This window comes from Aplysia californica, unplaced genomic scaffold (assembly GCF_000002075.1).
Source record: "Aplysia californica isolate F4 #8 unplaced genomic scaffold, AplCal3.0 scaffold00408, whole genome shotgun sequence".
Taxonomy (NCBI): Eukaryota; Metazoa; Mollusca; class Gastropoda; order Aplysiida; family Aplysiidae; genus Aplysia; species Aplysia californica.
Genome location: NW_004797678.1, coordinates 235913 through 248945, shown reverse-complemented (window position 1 = coordinate 248945; position 13033 = coordinate 235913). Strand labels below are relative to the sequence as shown.

Genomic DNA, 13033 nt, shown 5'->3' with positions numbered 1-13033 from the left:
AAATAAAATAAAAAATAATAATAATAATACAGTATAAGTAGACAAATAAGTATGATGATTAACCATTTACAAATTAAAGGTACCTGGAGATACCACTTAAGCAGCCTACAAGAGACACTGATAGACAGACCTCAGAATGGCATATATTTGTTAAGCTCTGAGAATTCCAGGTTTGCATCATGTCCTGGTTATCTGTGCTCAATGTAGTTTTGTGCCCACTGAAACTCATAAATGGTTTTATATTACATATTAATAATACGAGAACATACAAGATCACAAATCAACAAAGGTCAACTCACTATCAATACAGCTCCCTGTTAACATGGTCCTGCGTTGCCCAAACACCACATGCTTGACACATTTCCTCAGCATGCGTGATACGCTGGGCAGGTGTCGCACACAGAGTGACGCCATATTTTTCTTTGAGGCAAAAAAAAAGAGAATATCAATGCAGTTTTCACACTGACTGAAAAATAAATAGAACTTAAAGGCATTAGAATAAAGAATAAAAGTTGTTATTTTTAATATTTTTCTATCACGATCTAGTATTAATTATTTTAAGAGACTTAGACTTGGCGCAACATTTTTTAATTTAGAAAAACTTTAACTTTGCAGTGAAAAGACCAGGAATTAGACTGTCATTTTTCTATTATTTCTGCTCTTGCAGCATTGACTCAGAGGGTTGGGACACCTTCATCTCAGAGAAGATGGGAGAGCTAAATTATAGCCACATATTAAAGCCCAGGCCTTAGAACACTTGAACTTTGACTTCAGTTTGGTAGCAGTGACTGGTGGTGTAGTGTAGTAGGACACAAAATGCTTCTGATTGAGATGATTTACTGTGCAATTGATCCAGGCAATTTACCAATCAGAGCAATCTTAAGATAGCGCTGCACGAACTTAACTATCGTATAATTGCGCGGCAATCTTAAGATAGCGCTTCGCGTTTTAACGATCGTTATACATTTTAATTGTATCATTTTTGTGAGCTCATCAGTTTCACATCTTATTTAATCTTAATTTAATTTAAATTTTCACATTTTTACACTTTTGAAAATATATGCGAATGTTCCTTGATGTGAGTAAAAGAAAAAAGATGGAAGTGAATTTTTTTATTATTTCAAAAATATATAAAATAAATTAAATGTTACTTAGTAAACTTTGAGTTTGATACCTGGCATTGTATCATTCTTGTTGTAGCCTTCATTGTTTGTGAGCTCTTCAGTTTCATAATTCTAATTTTAATTTAAAATTTCAATTTTTACACTTTTGAAAATATATGAATGTTCCTTGAAGTGAGTAAAAAAATAAAGATGGTGTGAATTTTATAATTTTTTGTATTATTTCAAAAATATAAAATATTAAAATTATCAACGCAGTCTTCAGAATTCTGCGCAATTATACGATCGTTAAAACGTGCAGCGTATCTTAAGAATCACGTACACGGCGCACCGGCAATGGAATTTTAGTTGCCGCAGGAGGTTCCCCACCGGGCGCCTTAAATCATGTCGCGGTCACGAGGGTCAGCTCCCTGTCGCCGCTCTGTCTGGGCCGACTTAATTTTTGGTACTTTTCAACGTACAATTTTAGGTGCATCTTTGTATTTATGATAATTCTCATTTAGTGCACCCAAAGCACGCATTTCTGCTCTTGAGACTAAAAAAAGAACGGACATTGTAACTTGTCTGGTTATTTCGTTCGCTGGAGTCGGCTTTTTTCTGTTGAGGGCGCTTTTTCGGTAGTTCCCACCCCGCAATTAGTATTCGCTGGTTTTGGCCCCAAGAGGGGGGTTTCAGGGGGGCCCCCCTGACCTAATAGAAATATGGTGGGGGGGTTCCACAATTTAATGTTTTGCAGTTGTCAGTATATCTTAGCTCGCCACACAACAAACGTATAGATCTAGATGTAGATACGGCTCAAATAAAGGGGGTGGGAACTACCGAAAAAGCACCTCTCTGTTGAGTCTCCTCGTTTCATCGACCAGGACAAATAACGCCAATTTGATCATATTTCCTATCCATGGGCAACTGAAACTGATAGGAAAATATAATGCCAAACAACGTTGCATTGCACAGCCCGCTCCGCTTGCAGTGTGGCCACCCAATGTTAACGCCTCAAACAGCTCTGCTCTGCTATTCAACTGTCCCCGCTCTGCTTGCTGTGTGGCCAGAGCCTTTTTATATTAAAAAATACGGGGTGCCCACTATGGCACTAGATCTATGGCTGATCGGGCCAATCGCCCAACTCGATCGCCTCAAAAACAAATGTGTTTGTTCTCAGTTTCAGGCGATCAAGTTGGGCGATCGACCCGATCCAGCCATAGTGGGCACCCCGTATTTGAAAGGGCCACCTCTATTCTCACCCGGGATGAGAATAGTGCAGGCGAGTCTTTTGGCTATTCTCACCCGGTGCGCGTTCACCGTTATAGCCTAGATCTAGGCCAACAAATTTTGCATTCACCCTAAACCACAGAATTTTACACTGTGATACAGAAAAATTGTAGAATTCTGTGCTATAAACAAACGTTCCATTACAACTGTACTTGTAGCCTACTAAAAGCGAACAATTTTGTCTGTGGGCAGTGGAGAGAGAGAGTGAGAGAGAGAAAGAGAGAGAACAAAAAACAAAATGGCGACCCGCGTAGTTCGGCTCGATTCGAAAAGTTAAATAGCCGTAGATCCGTAGCATCTTTGTAGACAACCAAATTAATTTACTTTTGTGTTTTAACATCATTTTTTAACTTTGTTTTGGTCAATTTGATCGTCCACACCGATAGACAGTATTCAGAAAGAGACAGAGAGAGAGAGAAGAGGGGAGGAGTAGATCTTGCGAGAACTTCCGGGCGGGTGAGAATAGCCACTTTCATTTGAAAGGTCATTTCTATTCTAGATCTATGACTAGATTCTAGAATCTATATCTATATCTAGATCTACATCTAAATCTAAATCTAGAATCTAGATCTAGATCTAGATCTAGATAATCTAGTTCTAGAAATCTAGATCTAGATCTAGAGCGCGGGTGACACACAAAACATATTTTCATTCATCAGTTGGTAGATCTGAGATTTTTAATTTTCCCGAGTGGCAAGTTACAATAGACAATTATCATAAATAAAATATAAAGAACGGTTAACTTCATAGGCTTTGCCATTGTATCTCAAAATTAAAATCTGTGCCGACACACAGATCTAGAAATCTCTAATTCAGAATCTAATCTTGAGATCTAGATCTAGGCCTACAGAAGGCCTACACAGTAGTCTAGAGTCAAGACCAGCGGCCAGCGGCGCGGCGCCGGAGAATAGCTTCCGATCTATATTGACCGGCGCGACGCCAGAGAATAGTCACATGCTAAATATTAATACACATTCCCACTGGTTCACTCAATACTCAAAGCACTTACGCTGTTATTTATATATGTAAATTGTAACTTTGAACACACACACCCACACCGTCACTCCTCAGTGCGACTCGGCATTTGGCATCAGGCATCAGGTCACCTATGACCAGAGTAATTTCCCTTGCGGGATAAACCCAAAGACCCTATGTGTATGATCATTGGTAAACCCCCTCGTACTCGGAGGAGATTCATCAGAATCAGAGTCTACATCAGAATCAGAGATGGATGGCAGAAATTGAGAGATTGCTGACGTCAACACATACTGGCTTGGTGGTAGGCAGAAATTAGACTAGATCTACTACAAGAGGGAAAAAACACATAGACGTACTAGATCTAGATCTAAATGGGAAAACACCATTGGTTTACATTGTCGCGAAGACTTTGCTTTTGTCGATCATATTCGATTCGCTTACAGATCTAGACTAGTTGTGATTTTCGGAGCTTTCACCCACACAGAGATAGAACATTGATGATTAAAAAATCATACTTTTTTGTTTGGCTGCGATTATTACCACCAAAGATTTTCTCTTATTCCCACCCTCCCGAGAGGATTTAAAAATATTTTACTATCAATGTTTTACTAAGGTGTGTGTGTGTGTTCTTGTATGAATGATTTAAATTTCATTTATATTTTTAGCCTTTTTTTCAGTAATATTGATTTGATATGACAGAAAGCATTCAAAAGCTAAAAGTGATGTCATTTTTTCCCTTTTGCATATTAGCACTTTCGTTTGAATGTGCTCAATAGTTCAAGGCGTAAGTAGCACGAAATTGTAGAGGCGTACTAGATCTAGGTCTAGTTAGGCTAGATCTGCCAGTGTATGTGTCTAATTCTCACCCCAGGTTTAGAGGTCAGCCTTCAGCCTGTATAACATCTATTTAAAAAACAAAACATCAAGAATCTAGGCCCTAGATCTAGATCTAGATTCTAGATAGATAGGAAAGATGCAAGGATCTTAGAACTAATGGAGCCTCGTCTCTCTCTTCGCGGCGCCAAGAGCAAGCACGCCGAGGTGGGGAGCAAATATGGCCGCCGACTATGGTCTAAATCACGAACTGCGGTGTTTCTTTTTATAGAATTTTATTGGGCTGGGCCCTAGACGGTAAGAGTTAAGAACGTATAGGCTGGGCCTCGTTATGGGCAGGGTGGGGGAATGCACGCAAGGAAGAGGGGATGGGGATGGGATGAAAGAGGAGGGACGGGCCACGGAAAGGGACGAAGGAGAATGGGAAAAATTAAATGAAAGAGAGAGAGAGAGAGAGAGAGAGAGAGAGGGGGGGGGGGGGGAAGACAGACAGAGAGAGAGAGAGATTGCGATCAACTGACGGGAGGACGGATAGAATAACAGGGAGAAAAAAATAAATTCTGTGTGTGATACGCACTCTTCTAGGCTACTGAGAAAGCCTAAGGACTGTTCAATTATTTAAGAGTTTTATGTTAGGCCTATACAGCTAGTTTAAAGATTAAGAAGACCGGCAAAATAAGAAGAAAACTTATGAAGATTTCATAAAATTATCAAACATACCAAATTATAAAGATAATCTTTCAAGACGCTAAAATATCTTATTATAATAAGAAATGGTGAAAAATGTATTTTTTAAAACTGAATTTAATTAAGATATGACTGCATGATTCTAAGCGTGTGCCAACTAGCTTTATGTGTAAAGAACAGCGAACACAAAAGAGGGTCGATGCAAGCTTTATCTGATTGCTAACAGTATTGCCTTGGTCTATAAATAATAATAGGCCTATTATTGATTACAATAATTTTGTTTCCTGTTTTTTTCACAAAGTGGAGCGCGCAATAATTTCAAATATTAAAAAAAAGAGAGACAACAGCACCTTTGGACTTTTCGAATGATATCAAAACTTACTATTATTGAGGCAGGAATAGTACAGTCTTTGTTAGCTTGTGTTGTTGCGTTCCTCTGTCCTTATTAATGTCTTAATGCCTTTTTCTCCCGTTTTGACAAAGGCAGTCCGTGTGACTTGCCCTGTGTGAACACCAACACAAAAGAAAATAATGCTGTTGTTGTTGAAGAACGTGAGGTCAGTTGTGTGTTTGTACTTAGGAATGTGAGAAAGGCATGTGGTCCAGACGGTGTGCAACCCAAAATTCGGAAAATGTGTTCAGCACAACTTAGTTTTATTTACACCTATATTATTATTATTATCAACCAGTCGTTGTTGACACATGTTATTCCCACTATTTGGAAATGTTCTGAAATCGTCCCCCTTCCAAAGACAGAATAAAATTGTTGAAATGAATGACCTACGGCCAATAGCCTTAACATTCGTAGTTATAAATTAATGTCTAGAAAATAATTGTGCTAAAAAGACTACGAGCGTACATAAAACCCATCCAGTACCCTCTACAATTCGCATATCGTCACGGGAGAAGTGTGGAAGACGTCATTCTACTATTTCTTGACAACATAATTATATAGACACTTCGACAAACCAAAAACATACTGTAGGATCCTGTTTGTTGATTTTTCGTCAGCCTTTAATACTATCCAGCAAGCTATATTTTTTTAAGGAATCAGAAAACATAGGTGTTAACGTCAATTTAATATAATGGATAGATTGGCAGTTTTCTTACCAACCGAACCCAGTATGTAAAATTAAAACATTCTTCATCGACATACATCACAACAAATAAAGGGGCCCCTCAAGGATGTGTTTGTCACCAGTTTTATTCACACTATACACGAACGATTGCCAAATTAAACAACAGTAACATCAAGTTGATAAAATTTGCAGATGATTCAACCATAATTGGGCTAATTCAGGCTGACCATAACGAAACCGCTTACCGGAATTTTGTACTTAACTTTTCTGAAGGGTCTGAAAATCATAAGCCGCTTTTAAATGTGAAAAAAAAAACATGGACATGGGTATGAGGCGGCCTTGTTGGCTCTACCTGAAGAATCATGCCTTGGCTGTAAGCTCAGGCGGTAAGTTCATATTGCGAGTTCGATGTTCGGCGAAATCAATGGCGTCGATGAGAAGTTCACACCTGGGCGTGATTCCTTTGTCGTAAAATCCTTGCGTCTGGAGCAAACTTGTACCTCGCATCGAGATTTAGAGTGGAGATGTGATCCCTTGCATGAGCATGGATGACCTTTGAAGTTTTTTTTAATATATTTTTTTTTTTTTTGTTCAGCAAAGTACGATAGGGAAAGCAACGTTTTTAGTCCCTTCACACTTCAGAGGGGGATAATTTATCTAGGGATGACTAGTAAAATTTGTTGTTGCTTTGTTTGGTTTATTTTTTAACAGCAGAATCTAAAGTGAACCGGAATTATAAATTGTGGGATTATAGGTGAAGACTACAACAATAGAATCTAGATTTAGATCTAAACCGAGTATAGTTCTATCAAACAAGATTCAAACTCGTATCCACCCACCCTACCCCCTCCCCTCATCTGATATGGTTTGGTGTTTCTTTAACATAGAAGATATGCATCATTATTGTTGTTGGGTATTAATTTCGTACTCTAATGGAGCCTCTCAATATCTACATTTAGACAACAGTAGTCTTGTAGTAATTAGGAAGAATGGGCTTAAAAACATTAAAACAAGTCTGACTGACTGATTGAACTCAATACGCTAAGGTGTGTTATATGATTAGTAAATAATAATATATTAAAACAAGACACATGTAGAAACCTAGACTCTAGATTTTGTCCCGTCAAAATAAAGGTCTGCTGCGCATAGCATCTAATTTGTGCGCACACTGGAAAGCAATATAGATCTAGATCTATACTTTAATTAAAATGTATAACATGTATATATAATATATATACATACACACACACATACACTCACACACACACACACACACACACACACACACACACACACGTAAGAATAAGAATATTTTTTAAAAATCAAGTATCTCGGTCTTTCTTCTGGGGTGTTGTTACAGTGTATCCCTTTCAGCCCGGGTTGGCCTTTGCAGGTAGCGCCGGAGCCAGCCTCTTATAAATGTTATTAATCTAAATTATGTCGCTGGGGGCATAAAAACACTTTCATTCAGATTTTTTTTAAAAGGAAAACAACACCTGTGAATACTTCTGTCCACTGCAGCATCATCGGTTCTTACACTTACACACAACACGGGTGGAAGGTGTCATGATATTCGAAACTTATACTCGAATATAGTGAAGATGTTCGATTTAGACTTTGTTAGCCTATGTGATTCTTTATCTAGATCTAGATATCTAGAAAGTTTCTTAGCTTAGGCCTACAATCATACGCGCGCTCAGGCAATCTAGCAGACGTCGCGCCCTACCTAGATCTAGATTCTAAGTCACGCAAGCTCCGTGAATGAACCAAGGGACGCTACCAAATCAAAGTTTCCTACCTCTAAAGCCAACAAATTTTACCTCCCTTTAAAATGGCACCAAAACTGCCACCACCACAGCCTATGAATTTCAGGAATGAAACAGGCCAGTTAGTTGACAAATGGAAATCATGGAGGGAGACAATAACTTTAAACATAGATCTAACAATGCAAGACAAGCCTGAGAAAGAGAATTGTCAAACTATCCTCTACCTCATAGGAGAGGAAGGAAGGAAGATTTACCACACACGGCAAATCCCAGAAGAGGAAAGAGACAAAATGGCCCCATTAATGGAAAGATTTAATAACTACTGCATTCCCAAAGCAAACATCACCTTAGAAAGGTACAAGTTTGATACAGCAAGCCAAGCTGAGGGGGGAAGTGCGGAAGAATATGCCACAAAACTCAGGAAGTTAAGTAAAAACTGCCATTATGGGAAGCTAGAAGACGAGCTAGTAATTTTAAGAGACAGACTTATTGTGGGACTGAGAGACAACTCCTTGAAAGAACGGTTACTCAGAGAGAGTACACTTACACTGGATACAGCATTGCAAATGTGCAAGATTGAAGAAATTTCCAAATCAGGAATGGGACTACTAGCCAACATAGAATGTCAGTCCAGACTTTGCAGAGGAAAAAGTCCAGTCCGTCACCAAAAGTCTACAACCCATCATCTAAACACAAACCCAAGTACGGGTCCAGTTCAAAGATTCAGCCAAAGAAACTTTTCGCCAATTTTGGAGGTTCCCCACACCCTTTTCTTCAATGCCCTGACTGGATACGGTGGACACCAAATAACACAATTCGGAACTTGCAGCATTGAATGCAGTTACAAAGACAACACAGAATGTGCAATCTTCTACGTCACGGAAGACAAGGGATCGGCAATTCTTGGACTACCGACACTGCAAGCTCTAGGCATGATCAGTCTAAACTACCGCATTGAAAAGAAATGCAAGTAAAGGACAGAACATATCAGGAACAAAAAAGACCTGATCAGCAAGTACCCTGGGACCTTCAAAGGCATAGGAAAGTTTGAAGGCCGATACCTCATACACACAAGCAAAGATGTCCCATCAGTGACCCACCCTCAAAGGAAAGTGCCAATCCAGATCAAAGCCAAAATAAAGGAAGAGCTCAAAGAAATGAGAGAAAATAGAATCATAGAAAAAATTCAAGAAGGTCAACCTACTCAATGGGTCAACAGTCTGATTTACAGAACAAAACCGAATGAAAGTCAACGTCTTTGTTTAGACCCTAAAGACTTGAACAAGGCGATTCTCAGAGAACATTACACCACACCTACGCTAGAGGAAATTCTATCAAGCCTATCAGGTGCACAGTATTTTTCCATCCTGGATGCCAAATGTGGTTATTGGAATGTGGAGTTGGACGAAGAGTCAAGTTACCTCACAACATTCAACTCGCCAGAAGGAAGATTTCGATTTCTGAGAATGCCATTTGGATTAAGAATGAGTCAAGATATTTTTCAGAAGAAGATTGACCAAACTTTTGAAGGATGCCAAGGTATCATAGGCATTGCAGATGACATTGTTGTTTTAGGAAAAACAAAACAAGAACATGATCAAAACCTACACAAGATGATCAGAAGATGTGTCGAAACCGGACTGAAACTAAATCCAGAGAAATGCCGCATAAAGCAAAATCAAATCAAGTTCTACGGTGTAATAGTCACTCAAGATGGAGTCAAACCCGACCCCTCAAAAGTAGCAGCCATAAGAAACATGAAGGCTCCAGAGAATGAAAAAGAGCTACAATCTTTCTTAGGTTTGGCAACATACATGGGACATTTCATTCGGAATCTAAGCACATTGACCGCACCCCTGAGAGAACTGCTCACAAAGTCAAGCAAGTTTGAATGGTCTCCAAGCCATGAAGAAGCATTTCAGAGAATAAAAAATGCAATCACAGAAGAAGTCACGCTTGCATACTTTGACGCAAAGAAGGAAATCACTGTCCAGGTGGATGCATCTATGAAAGCTTTAGGAGCAACCCTAATGCAGGAAGGAAAACCAGTGGTTTTTGCAAGTAAAACCCTCACTGATCAAGAAACACACTACGCAAACATAGAACGAGAGTTGTTGGCCGTAGTCTATGGATGTGAAAGATTCCACACATACCTATATGGACAAGAATTCACTGTTGTATCCGACCACAAACCTCTACAATCCATTCATCACAAGCACTTAAAGGCAGCACCGCCAAGATTGCAGAGGATGCTGTTGAGATTACAGCCTTACACTTTCACCATCAAGTACATTCCAGGGAAAGATATGTGTATTGCAGATGCACTGTCAAGACTGTCTGTGTCAGATGAAGAAACAAAACCCTTGGAAACACAACGCATCAAAATCCATGAAATCCTGCCCCAGTTTAGTGATAACTACATCCAGCGAATCACAGAGAACACAAAAACAGACACAGAACTCAGTGCCTTGAAAGAGACGATCTACAATTGGTGGCCAGGAAATATCAAAGATGTTCCACAACTATGTCGTCCATATTGGAACTACAGAGATGAAATCTCAATTGAAGATGGAGTGCTCATGAAGGGATACAGAATCATCATACCACTGCAGATGAAATCCGAAGTCCTGAACAAACTGCATGAACCTCACTTAGGGTTAGAGAAAACCAAACTGAGAGCAAGAGAAAGTATGTTCTGGAAAGACATTGAAGACATTGTCAGGAAGTGTGAAACATGCCAGAAACACCAAAGTGGACAGCAAAAGGAACCACTAATACAAACAGAAATTCCGCCAAGACCATGGCATATGATAGGAACAGACTTTTTCTATCTCAAATGAGAAGAGTATCTCCTAATAAGTGACTACTATTCAAAATTCCCATTTGTGAGAAAAATCCCAAAGAACCAAAGCTTTAAGTCACAAGATTGTCACCCTCACCAAGCAAATTTTCAGTGAACAAGGAATACCAAAAGTGGTTAGATCCGACAATGGGCCCCACTTCAGTGGATCCCCATACAGAAAGTTCTCAGAAGAATACAACTTCAGACATGAAACAAGCTCACCTCACTATCCAAGAAGTAATGGATAAATTGAAAGCCAGGTGAAATTGGTGAAACGGACTCTGGCGAAAGCTGTAGAATCAAACCAAGATCCATACAAGGCTATACTAGCTCTGAGAACTACACCAATTGACAACAAGCTGCCCTCTCCGGCGCGCATTCTTTTTGGCAGACAAATTGAAGACTCGTTACCAAGGAAAATACAGAGGCAACAAAATGCAGAAGAGGTACAATCATATCTGCAACACAGACAAGAAACACAAAAACTCTATCATGACAAGAGTGCGAAACTGTTGCCCCCACTTTCAAACAACCAGCCAGTGACCATAAGAAATCCTATCAATAAGAAATGGGAACCAACAACAATAGAACCTCAAGGTACCGGTACCCCCCGTGCTGAAACACCCAGATCATACATCATCCGGACAGCAGAAGGACAAATTCTCAGACGCCACAGAGTCCATATGAGACCCAGTTCGAGTTCCAAGTCAGCAACACCATTCTGCAGATCACCACACCAGACAGCACTACACCTACATCAAGAGCAGACGCTGTCTGTACCAACCACAAATGATCCCCGTACAAGCCAATCAACACCACACAGACCCAGAGAAACAACAAGAAGCCCTGTTGCACTCCCCACCAGGCGAAGTCAATGCACAATCACTGCCCCTAAGCGGCTCGACCTCTGAAACCTCAAAACTTCTTTTCGTCGAAGGCCTCCTCGTCTTTATACGGTAACAATTTTGTTTCTCAAAAGGAGGAAGAGTGACAAAAGGAATAGCCTATAATGTCATTGAAATGTTGTACATACACCAATAGTTAGGAAGTGTAGATTGCAAACACCCACACAACACGTGATATTACACAATGCAATCATCAAGGAAGGAATACAAGGGGTTTCACAAATAAACGACACACTAGGAAGTGCATGGCCATTTTTCTTATTTCAGGTTATTAACTCAAATCACTGTTGCAAGTCAAGCTCAGTGCCCATGATGAACATTTGCCAAGCACAGAAATTATGAACAATGTTGTTGTTATGGTTAAGTTATAGTGAAATACCCAAAACAAGCTTGAAAACAATTCCAACTCTTGTGAAATTAAGTATCATTGATATAGTAAAGCTGATGATGATAATGATAGGTAAATAAGGCTACTCTATATAACATTAGAAGTGCATACACGGAGGAAATAATCATTTTAATTATTAATTGATCTTAATCATTTCAAATGTCATCGAATCACATCAAGCTTATGTCCATGTGTTGTGAGCCTATAATCCAGTTTGCTAGATTTGAAATTATTATAATAATTGACGAGATAGTCTACGAATAATGGTAATAACATAAATTCTTGCTAGATATTCTTTTGTTGAGTATTCAGTTGGGACCAAGTTTCTGACATTTTCGTTAACGTCTTATTTTGTTAAGTTCAGAAACGGAATGATTCAAAAAAGATATTGGAAATGTCAATTTTGAATTTTTCTATAAAGTAAAGGGGATGTCATGATATTCGAAACTTATACTCGAATATAGTGAAGTTGTTCGATACGAAAAAACACTTCCCTTCCCTATGAAATCAATATGGCTGAATGTTTACTATCGTCGTGTGCTCGTCTGACTTTGATCAACTATTAAGAATACATAACATCATAACAGAAGGCATTACTAACTGACTACACGGACCTCGGAAAAAAACCTTCTTTCCTATTTAGATTTCAGCGCGTGAGTCGGGCAGTCGTGCAGCGCAGGTAGACCATAGTTCCGCTGCGAAAGAGGGCTCCTTTCAGGCGTGCGGTGCCGCCAGTGAGAGTAAAAGTTCTACGGTCTTTGGGTGCCACCCACAGAGCATTACTTTTAGTCTTCTTGGAAAGATGAGAAGTGAACCGACCCGGGTGGGAATAACCAAAAAAATTATTCCCAACCCGGGTGGGAATACTCACTTCCTTTTTGTTTACATTTTTTTTTTCATTTTAATTTTAAATTAATACAGTGAAATTTGTTCTGCTTGAAGATAAGAATAATATTTTAATCTACTGTTTCTCTCTGGCTCTTATTTTACGAAAACTTATTGAAAGACGTCTAGAGCTGATCCCATAGCTTCTGGATACAGTTTCTTGCATAAATGATTTTACTTTAAAACATGTACGTAGTCTAAACAGCCGTATGCACTGCTCACCGTCGAACGCTCCGTATCCCGGACTCTAGCATGGAGATCACCAGGAGAGAATGCGTC

General features: G+C 39.3%; 1 protein-coding gene across 1 annotated transcript in view; it reads right to left on the bottom strand.

The window, feature by feature from the left end:
* Positions 1 to 3499, bottom strand: part of LOC101846440 (isobutyryl-CoA dehydrogenase, mitochondrial) — a gene marked incomplete in the record, with an annotated part of 26236 nt that extends 22737 nt beyond the window's left edge. The window contains 2 exon segments of the mRNA XM_013085799.2: positions 300 to 420; positions 3400 to 3499. Of these exon segments, the coding sequence (XP_012941253.1) occupies positions 300 to 414 (115 nt within the window).
* Positions 3500 to 13033: the final 9534 nt, after the last annotated feature.